At 46.5% G+C, this 18109-nt stretch overlaps 2 protein-coding genes across 2 annotated transcripts in view; both read left to right on the top strand.

Moving 5' to 3' along the window:
• DBI (diazepam binding inhibitor, acyl-CoA binding protein) overlaps positions 1–3388 on the top strand; it is a 4241-nt gene extending 853 nt beyond the window's left edge. Inside the window, exons 3-4 of the mRNA XM_035331111.1 lie at positions 1609–1671; positions 3090–3388. Coding sequence (XP_035187002.1) covers positions 1609–1671; positions 3090–3163 — 137 coding nt within the window. The 3' untranslated portion in view covers positions 3164–3388. The remainder of the gene's footprint in view (positions 1–1608; positions 1672–3089) is intronic.
• Positions 3389–12611: 9223 nt separating this feature from the next.
• TMEM37 (transmembrane protein 37) lies at positions 12612–13850 on the top strand. The gene is made up of 2 exons (XM_035331106.1): positions 12612–12766; positions 13219–13850. The coding sequence occupies exons 1-2, from the start codon at positions 12746–12748 to the stop codon at positions 13789–13791; spliced, it is 594 nt and encodes a 197-aa protein (XP_035186997.1). The 5' UTR covers positions 12612–12745; the 3' UTR covers positions 13792–13850.
• The last annotated feature ends 4259 nt before the right edge of the window (positions 13851–18109 follow it).

Raw genomic sequence — 18109 nt, 5'->3', positions numbered from 1 at the left:
GGGGGGGGGGGGTCTCTGGAGGCTGCCTGGGAGGCTGAACCTTGCCCCCCCATTGCTTGAGATGCTTCAGGCAGCCCCGTGCTTTGCACAAAATGACTCAACACCCACTTGGCGTAGGTCTGTAAGCACGCAGGCATAATCTGACCAGACAGAGCCCAAGATAAGGGTTTGTGCAATTCTTGGTTTTCAGATTAACCCAGTTGCAATTCTCTAAATTGCACAGAGAATCCTGTAGCTGGCTTTGCGCAAGGACTGGGTTTAGAGGTTTTTGGAGACCTCTGTCAGTAAGTCGCTGCCACGGTCAAGGGATGCTGCTTTAGCATAAGCACATCTCAGTTAAACAGACTTCAACAGCGAGGCAAACTACACAAGTGTGTAATCACGATGCTTGGTGCGGGGAGAAGGTTGGTAAACTAGATTGACTGCTAAGAATAGTACTGGAAAACTAAAAAAGAACAAAATAACAGGATGTACGCAGAAGGAAGAACTCTTAAAGGAGCTGCAATCAAATATCATGTCCTGGAGGGAACTGTAGCAGAAATATCTCTGCAGATGCACTGTGCCAAATCCCTGCTGCTGCTACTTTGGCTGAGATCGTGCCTAGCGTTTAGAATGAAGCCTGTCTCTGACCTTGCGTAGGACTTGAGTAACTAGAGCTACAAAGAAAAAAGGGCATTTGTTTGCAGCCCTGGCCTCTTGACCCAGTTGCTGCTAAAGGTTATTGGGTGTTGACTGAACTTAGAGCTGGCAGTGAAAAGTACTGGAAGTGGTAAGTTTGGGTGTATACAGCCTTTTTTTCTGCCAAGACAGACAGCACTTGGAGGGATGAAAGAACTGAGCTGGGTTTTAAGCTGTGATCCTTCCGGTGTGGCAGGAGCTCAGCATTGTTTGAGTTGAAGTGGTGCCGTAGCTCAGGTCTGGCAACGTTCAGCACAAAGGCATTGCTATGGTTAATGTACAGGCTGGTAATGAACAGTCCCATTGAATTGGCAATCCCAGGAATTGCGTTTAATGAGACAAAGAACAACTCCGAGGGGACTTCATGTGGAAAATAATCACATCCACATCTAACCCATTTCTTCTCTCTTTGGCTACAGCGTAGCTTGTAATGGAGTTAGAATTCAGTGTTTATATCCCGGGGAAAACAGGGCAAATGAAGAACTATACGTTATGAACGCGCGGTTAACTTGATGTTAATGCTTTCTAAGCTGTACGCCACTGGCTTTTGATTTCACTTCTGTGTATGTAATGGACCTTAGGGCATTTCTGCTTTACTTTAGAGCTGATGTTCTTTAATCAGATTGCCTTCGTGCCCCAGCCGTCTCTTCAGAAAGTACAGTGATAAAACCAAATTGCACCGTTTGGTGCTCTTCTGTTCAAATGCTGCTGTTTTAAGGGAATCTGGCAGACCTTTTCTGTTGCTATGAGCAGCATCCCAACATGTGCTCTTCTCCACTGGAGGTGGCTGACTGCAGGTGATTAAGCGATAGCTTGCAAACATGAACCATTGTATTTTATCATGGTTAATTGCTAAATGGCCACGAGGAAGTAGGTGTGATCTGCAGCCAGGCCACACAAACTGATTCTTTTGCTTATTTTCTCTCTCAGATCGCCCTGGTATGCTTGACTTCAAAGGCAAAGCAAAGTGGGATGCCTGGAATGCATTGAAAGGTAAGTGCTTAAAAAATCAAAATGAGTAAATAAAACCACCAGCAAACTAGTCAGAAAAGCATATGTGGTTCAGCAGGAAACCAGATGGTGTTGTCTTGTAAGACAAGTGCTTTAGGAGTTTAAAATCATGCTTTTGATTCCTTCTGCAAGGAAAAAATAACCCTGAAAAATGTAGGCTGTCTGTCAGGAAGGGAGTTAAGGTGCAAAATGCCCATCTGGCTGAAGATGTTACACAAGGGATAACTGTAGCAGAAGCTGAAACCTAAATCTCTGTTTTCTGGGTCAGTTGTCCCTCCAGTCATTCTGTTTCTTCCAAAGTTTTCCTCACTGGAAGGTCCAGCTGGGTTTCTTGCTCGACATGAGGAGCAGAACAAGTGATCTAAGCTATGAAAAGGAGATTTCCCTGGTGTTTTAAGAAGTCATCCTACATCTAGTGGAACTAAAACAGTGTGGCTGCTGCCTACACAAATGTAACTTTGCTTTGAAACACTGCTTTCTTAGGACTGTTGAAAACATTTGTTAAAAACCTTACCTGATTCTCAGCCAAGTGACCCTCTTAGTTTCTCTGCTCCCTGTTAGTGAGCTGCAAAGTTCTGTAGCAGGGAGTTGTGATTTGCTTGTGAACGGTATCTTGATGCTAAAGTCCATTCTGACACCAGAGTCATTGTTGAATGACTCCATGCTTGTAGAAAGCACTTTAACAGGGGCTTGGGGATCTTTAGTGGGATGTGATAGTATAGGTGCAGACTGACAAACTGAGAAGGATGTCTACGGAGGGAGTTACTCAATTGCCTCCTATGTTTCTTCTGTCCGGCTACAAGCAGGGGATTGTTTTGCTGGATGAGGAGAACTTGGCACCAATCCTAGCTGAGAGAAAGGCAAATGGGAACACTGTAGGAAGTAACACAACAGAGATTTTTCTTTAAAAGTAACTTCAGAATGTGTATGTATATCAACAACATCCAGCCTGGACATTGGAGGGTCACAACTGAGAAATGTTCAGAGATGGCTCTGAATAGCCAGCAAAACCAGGCGTAGGGGGGCAGTGAAGTTGTCTGGTCAGGCAAGTGAACAGGAAGGAAGGATAAAGCTTGGATGTGCTTGTAGATGAGCAGGCATGTGTAAATCTGCAAGGCTTCTAAACAAATGTACACATCTCCTGAATTTGCACAGTGTAAATAAACAGTCTTAGCCATTATTTTATGCTGTTGTATTCCTGGTGGCACAGGTTTAGGGTCTTTGCCAGCCTGGAAGTGGTCCTTGCAGGGGATGGAACTAACAGAAAATACAGCAGTTGTGAATTAAGCTCAGACTGAGCTGCTGAACCCTGCTCAAAGAAGAGCTGCTTCAGGGCGGCCAGTTGGAATGGAGCAGGATGGTGTGTCTGTTCTGACTGTTGCCTGTGTTATGTCTTTCAGGAATGTCCAAAGAAGATGCAATGAAAGCATACGTAGCAAAAGTGGAAGAGCTAAAGGGCAAATATGGGATCTGAGGACTGGAAATAGAAGCTACTTGCACACCTGAACCATGCCTTATTTCTAATACTGTGGAAAACTGATTTCTGAAGATGATTTTACATGTGAAGTATACTGTAGTCTGTTCTCACGATGCCTGTAGTTCAGGGGAGGTCATGTATCTGCCTAATGTACTGACGTGCTAAAAACTCATTCTGAGAACAAAATAACCTGGAACTCATTAAAGTGCATTTGGTACTTTAGCTGTTGTGGTGGTCATCCCTTAGGAACTCTGAATTCATCCACTAATGGCCGTGTTGCAGCTTTTAAACACTTCGGTCAGGTCAGAGCAGGGTTAGCGCTCACCTCTCCAGTCGTCACACCGCTAGGGGGGGCTCGGTAATGGTTCATGCGGCTCAGACTTTTGTGCAAACCAAATCAGTGATGTCTACTGCTTTCCTTTTGTGTGGATAAATGGCAGCCCACAAAAGCTGGAGCGCAGAGATTATCCTGAAGAGGCTAGGTCTAATGCTGCGTGTACTTAAACACAGCATAGACACAGGCAATGAGTCTTTCACGTTCATTCAGCAGTTGCCAAATCATCTTCCATAAAGCACTTCTCAGAGATGTTATCCACAAACAGCAGTGTTAAGGTTCTGGAGATAAAGCAGATACTCATCATCTGAACAAAAAATGGTGAATAAAAGGGCTCTATGTACAAAGGAACTGTTGATGCCCTTGCTTCTGTACTGCTTTAAATACAAAGCATCGGTGGTGGCATGTACTGTGCCTTTGGTGAGGGGTGGGTGAATCAAGCATACATTTACTTCTTACAAGGCTGTTTGAGCAAGACTTACAAGGGTAATCATCAAAAGTTTGTTGCAGCTGTGGGTTTTAGAGAGATCTGTAATAGCTCTTTAGCTAGGGAAAGAGCTTTTGCTTTTAAAATGTGACGCTGAACTGTTCCAGCATATGAGAATGAAGTCATAACCTTATTCAGGAATAGTGCCTTCTACCTCCTGCTGTACTGTGTATCATCTGGGTGGATGAAGACTTCAATTCGCAGTGCTTTCAGATAAGCAATGTCTTTACATATGTGCTAAGTTACACAGGCTTTGCTGTCTGTGTTATTTAACTTGTATTTTCTCATACCACTGGTAAGAGACGGAGATGACTTTCCTCCTTTCAAGCATGAGGAGCAGCTGAGGCCCCCTGGGCTGTTCAGCCCGGAGCAGAGCAAGCCAAGGGGAGGCCTCTTGGCAGCCTGCAGCTCCCCCACGAGGAGAGCGGAGGGGCAGGCGCTGAGCTCTGCTCCCTGGGGACAGTGACAGGACCCAAGGGAATGGCATGGAGCTGGGACAAGGGAGGGTCAGGCTGGGGGTTAGGGAAAGGTTCTGCACCCAGAAGTGATCAGGCACTGGGACAGGCTGCCCAGGGCAGTGGTCACAGCAGAGCCTGCTGAAGTTAAAGGAACATTTGGATAATGCTCAGAAATATTGTCTGATTTTTTTCAAGTGGTCATGTGGAGCTAAGAGTCAGACTCAATGATCCTTGTCAGTCCCTTCCAACTCAAGATATCTTATGATTCTAAAAACTGTAACTTCCCCCTTTGCTATTTTCATTGGGAAATGCTCTCAGAGCTACTTTCCAACTTCCCTTTGAAATGTGTTAAGATAAAGAAGGGTTTGCTCACTGCTCTCATGAGGAAAACAGTTGCTTATTCTTGTTCTTCCCTGTTCTTCTGGGTAAGTAATACAAACATTTGGAGGTTTTTACTTCCTCTTGTATCCTCTGTTAATTGTTTGATACTAAGTGTTTAAGTACATTCACCTTGCAAAACATGGGGAAGAGTAGACATGCAGCATAGGAGATGTTTGTAGCTTCTCGTCAGCCCTGAATTCCACCCAGCTCTGTCTTCACAGCTGTATTTTGTGATGCTGGGGAGGATTCTGCCAACTGGTAGCAGAATGCAGCTCATGCTGGCAATGCTTCCACTTCTGCTCGTTTGCTGGAAGCTTATAAACTGTGAGCATGCCATGTTTTGCCAACGTGCTTTCTGTCAAAACGGGTATTTGGCTCTTCAGAAACACCCTTTGCTAAAACAGCAGAACTAGGCTCTGTCTAAAGAGAGGGCTGGCAGTAGTAAGTTCTATATCCTGTTCCTAAGTCAGCTTTATTTTACCTATGAGACCCAACTAATTATAACAGAACTGTTTTCCTGTCTGCCATTAGGAAAACACGGCTGTGCATGCAGCACTTATCCCAGCACAGGCTTGGTCTTGGCCAGACTTACTACCTTGTGCTTACTAATAATGCTACTCGCCTGTCAATACAAGTGACAGAGAACTCCTCCTTGGACATTTTTATTTACGTACTTTCTTTTTTACTGTAGTAATATCTTCTTCCTGCTTGCAGCTTCACCTTCCTTAGGAAAGTAATGTCAGTGGTCGTGCTATCTGCCCTGTTTTTTGGCAATCAACAGCACATCTCACAAGCTGAACACCAAGTTCTTATGGAGGTAAAAGTTATGCAGTAAGAGACTGTGTGAAAGGCATGGAGGCAGAAGCAAAGGTACTGATATCTGTAGGCAGTGTTGGTGATGAGAAGCAGCAAAACAGAAGTTGGTTGCCTATCTAGAAACTATTCACGTGCTAGGGAAATCATTACTGAACGAAGCGCTGGATGCTGTTGGTAAGCTGGCCTCCTGCAGGCGCTCTCTTTCTTCAGAAATGCTGTGGTGTTACTGGATACTACCACTGCAGGGAGAATGCTGAAAAAGGCTGTGAATTAAATCAAGGCACTGCTGGTTTAGCAGCAGGGTGAATGTCTTGTAAATGCGTGGGCTGTGTGGCTCTTCTGAAAATGTTGCTGACTTACAGACCACATAGCGTGTGCTGGCGTGGAGCATGAGGCTCCCGGGCTGCACAAATAACACTTTGGCAGCAGTGATGCTACAGCAAGAATAGTTTAAGGACATTCACAGTCAAGCATGTAGGCTTTTATTAAACTAATATGGTGATAAGAATACACAACCACTAAGGCACACAGCCTTTCTTGAGCTTTGAAACAGAAGCAGCAAATCTCAAACCAAAATATTACTTCATAACCACTGCTCTGTCTGTAATAAGGTGCTCTCGGTGGAGGAACAGATGCTTTTCATGACAGGAGAGTGCTGCAAAACAGGGGATTGTTCTGACACCCGTTCAGGGAGTTGCTGCTATTTCCTCTGTGTTAGATCAAAGAAAGGACAGCCACATCCTGATCCTTGCGGTGTTTGGAAAGGGGAAAAGACGTGCTCTGAAACAAGCCCAACACGCCGGAGGTCAGAGGCCAGCTGGCATACATGCACTCAGGTCTGCTTTGCTGAGTTTGCAGAGCGTGCAGAACGGAATCTGGACTTTGGATATGGCAATAATAAATGCTAACTTGCATGTCTGATAAGAGAGTGTTCTGTCTATCGCACTTCTATTAGTTCTTGCATAGAGAAATCAGTGGACTGGTGGTACCCAGTGCAATTAAAGATAAACTATAAGGGGTGTGGCTCTTCTATTTTTTTTATTCTTTTTGCTTTTGGGTTATGCTTGCTCTTACCAAAGACTCATGAAAGTACAGCACTGCTTGTGTGAATTTAAAAAATCTGTATTGGTGTGCTGCTTTAGGACCGTAGCAGATTTCTCCTGAGAGGCTGAGCTTTCTGTTTGACTAAATAAAAGGCATTCTGAGGGTGACTGCAGCGTGCAACTGTCTCTCTGACAAAATTCTCCAGCCCTAATCTGGAGTGACCTTGTTTCTCAAAAACAGTATTTTAACCTCTGAACTTACTTGACCCTGATGATACTGCTAAAAATAAATGACAATTGTATTTGCTTTTTAAAATATAGGCGGTTGTCCACTTGAGTGTTCAGAGCTAACAGTGCTGGGCAATACCACGCTGGGGTGATTGGGTATCCGAGCTGTCTTGTGCATATTTGTGGGTTTGATTATTAATGAGGGGCTTGGATAGGTTTTTAAACACAACAACAGGAATTTCAAAAGGGTTGTGCAGCCTTGCAGATTGTCAGTGCTGCTCAGAGCTAAAACAAGTTGATATTGCATAGACACAGCAGATTTGAGTGAGTCACAGTAGTAAAATAGGAAGTGCAAAAGTTGATAGAATAGAAATACAAAAAAAGAAAACAATCTTTTTTTTTCCCATCCACAAGTATATGAAGCATCTTCAGACTCAGATGAGGGATCTATAGATTAGCCAGTATTCAGCTGCTGTCTTACAGTGCAAATAGCATTGATCCGTTCTAGGCATGAATCTGTCTCCTTCATTTACAAAAAGAGCTTATTTCCTCTAAAAAAGGCATATCTAAAATGTATACACAGCCTGGGTGGGTTATTCTGGAAGGTGTTTTCATGTGAAGTTTGACTGCAGCGGTATGTTAACTTTCATTCCTCTTTCTGCCTGTGGCTTCTGGTTGTTTTAGTCCCCCTAGGCATACATTTATTTTTCAAGCTCTGACCCTCTTAACGCTTTGTTCAGGTTAATCTGAACCTGATGATGAAGCTGATTCATCTTTTGCTACCATCCTGCCATCCGGGGTAGTTCTAGAGCAATCTTTTTGCCATATTGAGTACCTGAAGGCATAGAGAGGTGTTTTCAAATTTTTTTAGTATGTCATGTTTCTAATGTTTGCAAACTTTCCGATGCTTGAGACTGTCTTGACTAACGGAGAAACCATTCAAAAATGCAGTGTAGTTACTAAGCATGGGACTGGGGAGACTATGGAGCATATCTGAAAACTTGAGGGCCCATTGCAGTCCAGGAACTCCTGGTCAAAATTCCTGTATTTGTGAAATTTATGAAAGCAGTGACATTAAAAACAGCCTGGATGTGGAATCAGTGGCTCAGCAGATCCCTTATGTGATAATCCTTACGTTAGCAAAGATTATTTTAGCTCTCAGTACTGCCGCCGCAATGAGAAGTTCCTTATTGACATGGAAAAGAGCCCAAAGTCCTGACAAGCTGGGATGTCGTGTAATCACTGCTTAGTGGGTTCTAAGTCATAACTCCTTCTGTTTGCAAGCCTGGATTGCCTCAGGCTGATCATTCCACACCCTGACAAAACGGCATTTCTTAGCTAGTGCAGCCAGGAAGACACCTTTTTCCACCGAAGTATGCAAGACACTGTGTTCACCACAGGGCTGAGATAGGAGCGTTAGGAGGAAATGGTGTACTGCTTATTTGAATGAGTTCTGAACCTGAAAGGTACGCTCACTAGTTCAATGCACTTGGCATTTTTAACTCTGAGTATTTAACTGCATTGATCTGACTTTTTACAGAAGGGGAAATTTGTATTATTTAGTTTCCCATTCTGCCTTTTATAAGAATTTTCCTCCAGTTTAAATGTAAAAATGTGGGGCCGTATTTCAATATTAAAGGGCTAGAGGTTTATTTTCTGTCTTGAATATGTATTTCAAAGCATCAGTTTATGCTGCTATAGACTTATGCAAACACTTTACAATGTGGCCTAAGACAGCACGCCTATTGCTAGAAGTCCCTGCAAAAAGCTGACTCCAAAGGAGAATGAGCAAGCACTTGATAGTGGGTCTCTGAAATACGATGCTTCAGTAGGTCCACAAACTGATGGAAAAAAAAATCAAGAATGAAAAGTGTATTTATTTAAGTCTGTCCTGTTTAAAGTATCTCTTATTTTTAGATATATTTAGTTTGGGGAGGCTGGGAGGAATCATGGAGCAGAATCACTGTAACGGACGTGCATATTATCAACATTTATTAAAAAAGTTATGAGTACCTCAGGAGATGCTGTGTGATCTGCGTGAACGATCCCAAACCTCTGCGGTGTGTCCTGCCATGCCCAGCAGCAGATAAGACCTTCGGGGGCTGCAGCACCAGCGACAGCCCCCGGCTGGGTGTGTACAGTAAGTATATAAGAAATTGGCACAGGAGAGGCTTCGGACAGGAGGCGAAGTGAAGCCATCTGGCACAGGAGCTGTCTGCTCTTCACACGCTGAACTGCAGCCCTTACGTGTTTGGGCAAGGCTGTCCTGTTGGCTGCAGCAACTTGCAGCGATGTGAGGAAAATTGTGAGCTAAAGTCTTTGTGACAAGGGGTTGGTCCAAGCTGTACGGGCCCTGGTACAACCCAAAACCCCCTCACGTTAGGCGAGTTGCCTGGGGCACAACTCGTTGAAGGTGACTGTGCCTGTGTTCCCGGTAGCTGCCTGCCTTAAGCAATTTTGCCAGCTACTTGCTGACTCTTTACCCCATTCCAGAAGCTCTTTTTCAGTTGAACCCAGCCTGAGCTAAATGCAGCTTCTGAAACTTGTATTTTCAGTCTGTTGCCTTTTTCTTTTTTTTTGCAAAAGATCAATAATGCAAGACGGCTAGCCTCTATCTCATAGTACTGCCTATATTCTTTATCTTGCCCTTTATACAGCCCTTGGGCATCTCTCAAAGCCTCAGTCCACAGATACTGAGGATCTCTGTCTCCAAGATCAGTTCAATTTCTGTCTGCAAAGACACCTTGAAATAGGGATCTGACAAAAATGAAGACTTGAATTCCTAGCCAGATCAGTTGCTATCCCAAGAGTTAAGAATGACGTGATGGGAAGAGTTTTTCTCAACAGGCAACTAAATGCATTTGCAGAACTAGCCGACTGCAAGATTGGAAGAACCCGTACCGCAGGGTACATGCTGCGGGGAGAAAAAGTAGGAACAGATCCTTCACGTTGCATACGTAAGCCAGTGAAGTATCATGCAATATCCAGTCGCTTCCAGAGCGTGCTAGTTTGGGTTGGTTCGTAATGTTTGTGGGCAGAAGTTGTGAGTTATCACTGTTAAATATTTGTAGGGTGCCTGGCGGTGTGGCAGGTCATCGCTGCTTCACCTCAAAGTGAAATACTTCACCAGGTAACTGCTTCCTAAGCCCCGGTGCCTCCCAGACTTCGAGCTGACCGTCTCGAACGTTCCTCTTGCCTCTGCAGGAGAAAAGCTGGAAATGATTCGTCAGTGTTAAAAATATTATTTGAAATGAACCAGATTAAACTATCCCATGCTTTACAACAACCTCTGGTAATTTCCATTATTTATGAACACATTTCCCTGAAAATTTTCTCTCCAGGGATAGGATGTGAAATACCCACTTAAACAATAGAGAAAAGGGACTTTATAAACAGAATAATGAAACTGGCAATGGCCCAAGCACTCTAAATTAACACAGCTGAGCTAAAAATACATTTGAAGTGTTTTAAAGGTCATTTACCATACTGTTACAATATAGGTAACATCTGCAGGGGAAAATATTAATTTTGGTTTTCCTTTTTAAATATAAAGCACTTTTTATTGTAAAACATTCTTCATACACGATTTTCCAAACTGGTTATCTTGAGGCATTTTTCTACAATCTTTCCTCTATATTTTCTTCAAGAAATTGTTATTTTTAACTTGGAAAGTTATAAAATATGTCTGGCTTGCTTTGTTACAAGATGATGAAGAGAATTTTTTTCTTCCCTTGAAAAAGATGCCTGGTTCTAGCAGGTTTGATAAATCCAGACGTCTTTACCAGAACGAATCTCCAGCAACAGCAGAAACAAAAAAAAAAATTAAACTACTTGTAATTTTAATTAACGTACAAGTGTTATCTTCATCTTCCTCTTGGTTACTTAAGTAAAGAATGAATCTGAAAACACTAATCCAGTTCTGATGTTAATTACACGTCAAGTTTCATTCTGGTTTGAGTTTTATATTTGAGGGGGAAAAATTAGGTGCAAAGCATGAAAGCAACTTCATGTTTGCAGGAGAAATAGTGTAACAACACCATCCTTATCCTTAAGGAGCCAGCTTGGCAGATAACTATATCTACTAAAGGATCCAAATGCAAGAAGGAGCAGTTTTGGTTTCCAAAATAATCACTAGGTTCCTCTTTCTGTAAAGATTTATGCACGTATTTACTCGTGAGCCTCCCATTAGCTTTCACAAAAATGAAATTGTTCAGCAGGATGTGCCTCATTAAAAACAATGCTGAAGTTATTAGGGTAACACATGCTTTAAAGTCAGTTCCATTCTTAATAATTTTGTTAATTAGGAGCCAAATTGCCCAGTGCTCTGCTGGATTGAGCCTATGTTACAGAAAGCATAAGTCACGTGAGGTTTTTGCCAGATAAGAGCTGGTGTATTTTGTCTGGCCCCAGCCTGCGTTTGCTTAGCACCGCTACGTGCAGGCAGAGTTTGTTCATCTCATGCAGCAGATGAGACAACACAACCTGCTTGCCATTTTGACCCATAAGTAAATGTTAAATCTAGAACTTAAAAAGCAGAAAGACATAACAGCAACGGAGCGTAATGAGTCTCAACGCTGATGTGGAAATGCTGTTTAAAAGCCTGTGAAATAAATAGCTTGGGATGTTCGTGAATCTCCTCTACTATCTGGTGAACCTAAAGGGGACACAGTAAGCATCCACCGTGCTAGCTTGGATGATATTGTTGGCAGACAAAAACCGGTGTGGATCACAAAGCCACAGAAGATATTTTACCAACAGACCCTGCAAAAATTTTGTGTTGCAAAAGTGGAAAATCCCAGTTTGATCAAAGTATAATCCAATAATGCATACGGCCTGGAAGAGAAACAATTAAATGAAGGCTTTTGCAGGACAAGAGGAAGAAAAAGGTCAGAATTTATCATTAAAATGTGAACTGCAAAAACTAAAGTAAACATGTTGTTCTGAATGCTCTTCCCTGGAAGAAAAATATTCAAAATCGTGCTACAGGAAACATCCCCAGCCAAATCAGAGCAGATATAGATATAGGTATGTATTTTTAAAGGAAATATAAATGTACAACTGAGTAGAGATGACAGTGATGAGACAACCCGCATAGAGGCGGGTTCAGAAATTCAGAATTTGTTCAGAAGTGGAAACTGGAGCAAGGGTGAGGTTATGAGAGCTTCTGCTATGGTATCGTGGAGAGGATGCAGCAGATCCTTGTGCTTGGGCCATGAGTGCGCGGGCTGAGGCGGCCGGCCCAAGGCAGGAGGCAAGCAGGACGTGTCCACCACGGCCATGGAACCACCACAGCCATCTCTGCTGGAACCAAGGCCAGCTTTGGGCAGCGCAACAGGGGATCCCGATCACCCAGCACAAGCCAGCTTCCTTTAGGCTTTTTTAAAGCTGCTTCTGACCCCCCTCTCCCCCCCCCAATAATAATAATAAAATAAAAACCGATCAGTAAATTCAGCAGAAGAGGGCAAAACACGATCGAGGAAAAGACCAAGGGCATGAAACTCTGGGAGCAGGGCCGGTTTTGCTGACACAAAGCACAGGTGGGGAGCGATGAGGGGGAGCAGGCAGCCCGGGGGGAGGCCGCCGGGGGGCGAGGGGAGCCCAGGCCCGGCCCTGGGCTGTGGAGCCCGGCTCGGCACGGCTCGGCACGGCTCGGCTGGGCTGAGCACGGCCCGGCACGGCTCGTCTCGGCCCGGCTCCGCCCGTCGGGGCCGCGCTGCTGCTGACTCAGCCGCGGGGGGGGGCCCGCAGGCGTGGCGGCCGCCTCCGGGGCCATAAAGGGCCGCGGCCGGAGCCCGCCCCGGCCTCTCCTCGGCGCGAGGTGCCGCCGGCAGCATGACGGCCATCGGGGCGCAGGTAGGGCGGAGGCAGCCCCCTGTGCCCCGCGGAGCCCGGACGGGGTGGGGATGGGGGGAAGCTCCTGCTCCGGTCGTCCCCTCGGTGCTTTCCCCCCTGCCCGTCCCTGCTGGGACCCCCAGCCCCGGGGGTCGGAGCTGCGGGGTCCGAAGAGCCGGGCTCGGGGGAGGGGGGCAGAGCCGGGGGGGCTGCACCCCTGGGACCCCCTCCTGCCCCGTCAATCCTCCCCCGGCTCCCTGCTTCCTCCAGCCCGGGCAGGGATCAGGATCAGGCTCTGCCCTGAGCCCCTGCACCCCAAGCCTGTCCCCCAATGTGCAGGAAGGCAGAGCCAAAATCACCTCAAGCGCTGCCACCAGTCCTGCGAGCCCCCCTCTGCCTTGTCCCCACGGCTTCCTTCCCACCTGAAGAAGCCCTCCTAACTCTCCTTTTCTCCTTCCCCACCACCCTTGAAGGCGCAGAGGCTGCTGGCACACCGGAGACCGCAGAAAGCCTTCTTCGAGACGCTGATCAGGAGCCTGATCATCCTGTGCGTGGCCATCGCCGTCGTCCTCTCATCCATCTCCGTCTGCGATGGCCGCTGGCTGCTGGCGAGGGGTGAGCTCTTCGGGCTGTGGCACTTCTGCACCATCAGCAACGGCAGCGTCCTGAAGTGCAGCACCGACCTGGGCCTGGCCAACGTGGAGGGGCTGAGCGTGGGCATGATTCCCATCAGGAGCATGGTGTCCTTCGCCGTCGTGGTCGCTATCTTTGGCCTGGAGCTGCTGATGGTCTCCCAGGTCTGCGAAGACGCCAACTCGAGACGCAAGTGGTCGATGGGCTCGGTCCTCATCCTTGGCTCGTTTTTGCTGTCGGCCGCTGGGGTTCTGAGCTTCTCCATCCTCATGAAGGATCACCTCACTTTCATGGGCTTCACGCTGTCGTACTGGTGCGAGTTCATCGCTGCCTTTCTCTTCTTCCTCAACGGGATCAGCGGACTGCACATCAACAGCATAACGCACCCCAGGAACAGGGTAGGAAAAATCTAGGTGCCGAGGGTGTACTCTGCCTTTGTGTAATCAGCTTTGCCAATTAGACTGGAAAAAAAGGGAGTCTAATGAAGTTTGAAAAGGACACCATGCCTTAAATCGCGCGCAAGGAGGGAAGCGTGAGTCAGGCAGACAATTGCAGAAGACATGCCCACCGGTCAGCGCGGAGGCTGGGACTGGTTGCTGCTGGCACACAGCTTTCTGGAGGAATGGATGAAGAAGGAGGCTTCCTGCTGAGCTTGTGGAGGAGGAGCAGGCTGCAACCTACACAAGTGGGCTCAGTTTTTGAGGCTTACACAAAGCCTGTATTGGTGTGGGTTTGGTGCTGCAGGGCTTTGCCCTGCGCTCTGGAGCCTGTGAAGAGTGACACAGCTCCAGAGCATCTCACAGCTTTGTTCTGTCTCAGGGATGGATGACTTGTGCCTGGCCATGCTTACTGAAAAAACCTTCTCTGGGCCTCGCTCTCCTCCTTTTTCCTTTCAAAAGAGAAGGCACGCAGGCAAACCGATCACCTGTGTTGAGTCCTACAACTGCAATCCCTGTCTCAGCCTCTTTAGGTCTGTCTGTAGCTCCTCTGAGCAGAGTGACAGGGCAATGTGGCTGTCCCTGGGCCCGAGGGCAGGCTCTGGGCGATGCAGGAGGATGAGGAAGGCTGCACTGCCTGCCTCGGGCAGCAGCACATTCCTGTGCTTGCAGCCTTTCCTCTGCTGCTCATCAGCACCCATGCAGCACGTTGGTCAATGCCAAGTGCTCGTCATCCATGCTGGCTCCCTCACAGCCCTTGCATAGTTCGCTGTGATTGGGTTTCCTCTTTCTGGTTTCTTTTCCATCTGTCTGGGGATGGAAGAAGAGGGACAAGCTTTGGGTGGGCATTGTGGTTAGGCAGATCATGCTTACTCCTGCATCTCAGCACACCTTCTGGGGTGTTTTGGTTAGAAAGGCTCCCCTCCGAAGCAGTGGGAAATGCACTCATCCTCTAGCTGAGAGTTTCCTGTAATATTTCTCTTAAGCAGAGAAAACTCCAGGTCCTCCTGCTCACACCAAGTCCTTTTCTTCCCTTGATTAACAGTGGATCTAGGAGGAGAAGCCTGTGATCACTTAAGGAGCAGCTGGTGGGGACAGCTCTGATTTGACACAGCTGGAGGAACTCCAAAGAGACTTGAATGAAATATTAAGGCTGGCCACCCCTTGCCATTGCTTAGTTAAGATCTCTAAAATTGTTGCAGCCTTGAAGTTCTTCGTGGTGTCTGATGTAAAAGGAGGGAAGACCAAGAGGTTGTTTGTCCTAAATGTGTGTCCTCCCCGTGCAATGTACAACACTGACCGTGAGGTAAATGTGTTCTGAGTATTTCAGGGTCTTTGGTTTAATGTGTTTTTGTTTTTGTTTTTTTTGTATCTGCTGTTAAGACTGCTTGTATTTTGTTCTAGGGCAGGTGTTTCTACATGTTTCATCCCTGTAGTTTGGTAGCTGTAGAGCAAGATTTTCATTTCCTGTGCAGCAAGTTTAACACAACTTTTCACCCAAGACAAAAGCATCACAGCTTGTAGGCAAGCCATGAGTAACCAGATTCATGTTTGAAATGCTGTTAGTAAGGCAGGAGTTGTAAAAGCATGTATCTGCACTTACTGAACGCGCTCAGGTGGACTTCCTTCATGAGGACAGTCCCTGTGCCTTCTTGGGTGGCCATAAACTTGTAAGATAACATTCCTCAGTCTCCTGCGGTGCAGTTTCAGACCAGGCTTGCTCTGGACAATGCCACTTGCACATCTTCTGGTGAGACACGTGCTGGTGGCTTTGGCTGCACCACCTACCCCAGAGAGAGACTGCAAGGTGCAGTCCTGGATGGCTGCACCCTGGTGTAACTAGGTGGTTGGGTGCCCAAAGTAACTACTGATCAGTCACGGTGTGCAGGGATGCCCGTGTTGGGCAGGACAATTCCTCCTTTTTCTAGGAACCTCGGGGTATCTTCACAGAGTGCCTTCCTGGTGACATCCAAATAGAACTAAACTGCATGTGGGACACTGCCTGCAGCCCCTGCGCCCCTGGGAGGAGGGCAGGCGCAGACAGAGCGTGTCCCCAGCCGGTGCCTCTGAGTCCACTCAGAGGGAGGCAGATGACAATTGGCCTTTGAGTTCACAGAGGGCTCGGTGCAACTGAGGGTGATTTCAAGATGCCCTCTGCTAACTGGAGAAGAGGCCTTTTGTTGGGGGTAGGGAATCCTCTAGGGAAAACACAGTAACTTTTTTTTCCAGCTAGCTTTGTATAGTACTGCTTGACTTAGTAGTGCTGGTGAAAATGCGTTTTGGTGGCTAAATGCTACAAAACAGGGTTGATTGTCTCAGAGACGTCCTCATATACAGCATCCTGCGCAGCAGTTGGCAACTGCTTGTTTTCTGAAGCCTCTGGAAATGTCAAGCAAGCAGTATTTCTGAATTTTGTTAAATAAATATCTTTTGGAAAAAAAGAATTGTCATTTTCTGTATATTTAGAGGTTTAAGGGGATGAGTGGGGTTAATGTAATCTCCCAGGTGCAGTCTACCCAGTTGTTTACCCAGCCAGACTGATGAAGAAATGGCAGCTCGGTGCTTTGCTGAGCTCCCACAGGAGGAGATGTGGCTGCATGGCCACTGCTCACCCCTTTTCCTTCCCTTCCGTGTCTGCACCACCCCAAGCAGCCAGCTCACTTGCTTGTATTTTGAAACAAGGGGTGGTCAGCTGCATTTTGTGGGAATTAGAGATAACCTTACAGGCTCCAAATGACTTCCTGCTGCTGCATGTGCGCTGTTTACCAGCTAAAGAGCTCTTTCCTGTGTCCTTTGCCTCTCTTTTCCCACACCGCACCCTGTCTGAAGCATCCTTGTTCTTCCCCCAGCTTTGCTCATTTGGCCTGCAGAAGCAGTACCTGGGTTCAGATGTATTTGTACAGGTTTTATTTGAAGCTCACTGTACTAATAGGCTTAGCTAAACGCAAGAAAGGTAAATTTCCAGCAACGCCACTGCATTAGTTTATGTAATCTCAAGCAAGTTAATTAGCATTCTGGTGCTCTCCTGAAGGGAGAGGCCATTGGTCTGTCTCATACGGTCTAATTTCTCTTAAAAGCAGGGTAATGAACACCACCTCCTGCTGATGAGCTGTTCTGACTTGTCCAGTTCCTAACTTTAATCGTAAATGTGTGCACAAACCACTGCTTGTGGATAAGAATAAGGAAATCATGGTCTAGGGCATCCTAACTAGGGACTTATCCTATGCTATTTGTTGTATTTTGATTTTAAATCTACAGTGGCTTTGTGGTCTGTGCTTTGAGGGATGTCTGGTTTGGGGGTTGAGCGTTGCTTTTTGTTGTGACTCTGGAGAAGGCGATTGCTGCACTTGCCTGGCTTCTCCTTCCCTCAGCTGGGGCCTGCGTAAGCAGGTAGTTGCCCTTCTTCTAAACCATCGCCTTCATGGGGTTTCACTTGTTTTCCAACCACAGATCCAGACCCTGTGAACTGGCACAGCCCCCTTCTGAAGCAGTTCCTTGCAGCTCCCCCAGTGCTCAGTGAAACATTGCACAATGTCATTATTCACTGCAAAACAATACAGCTTTCTGGCTTCTGACAGTTTTGCTGGGAACTTCCTTGTTGCTGTGTTGGGAGAAAAAAAAAAAATCATTAATCACTTCCTCTTAAATTCAGCCTTATGTCTGAGCGCTGGCATTAGGGCTGAAGGAGCTGCTGCCTGCGGAGCTGCAAGTAGCCTCCCACGGGACTAGGAGAGAATAGCCACAGGTTTCACAAGCCTAATGCCAGCATCCCAGAAGGATGTTAAACTGCTTGTCTGAAAGATGGTATGCTGGTCCTATTTACTGCTAACAACTGCCTTCTGTACCCTGAATACTGAGGAGTGAGTACTGAGAAGGGAAAAATTGGTGAACAGTAAATATGGAGCTCGTGTTCAGCCTCTGTCAGTAATTTCAGGACACTGAAGTTAGAATCTGTGTGCCTTGCACCCAACCATCTCCTGATTTTTGCATTGCTTCCCTGTTCCTCTTCATTTAGCTATGGACATGTCAGGGTTCCCAGAGTTAAGCACCTCTTTCCCCTACTATTCATCAGCACAGTTAATCACAGAAACACCATCAGAGAAGAGAGTTTTCACATTGCTGGTGCAGAAGATGGGAGAGGTGGCACCACCTGCTATGGTGGCACTTGGCAGCAGCCTTCTACGTCCAGGTCACAGCACCATAAGGCACAGGGACGCCTGCTTCTGGCACCTGCCCTCATGGACCTGCTCTTCCCGAAGCTCTGAGGACTCCCAGCACCTGCTGATGTGACATT

The sequence above is a fragment of the Oxyura jamaicensis genome, chromosome 7 (genome assembly GCF_011077185.1).
Source record: "Oxyura jamaicensis isolate SHBP4307 breed ruddy duck chromosome 7, BPBGC_Ojam_1.0, whole genome shotgun sequence".
Classification (NCBI taxonomy): domain Eukaryota; kingdom Metazoa; phylum Chordata; class Aves; order Anseriformes; family Anatidae; genus Oxyura; species Oxyura jamaicensis.
The sequence above is the reverse complement of the archived record's forward strand: the minus strand, read 5'-3'. Positions and strand labels throughout refer to the sequence as shown.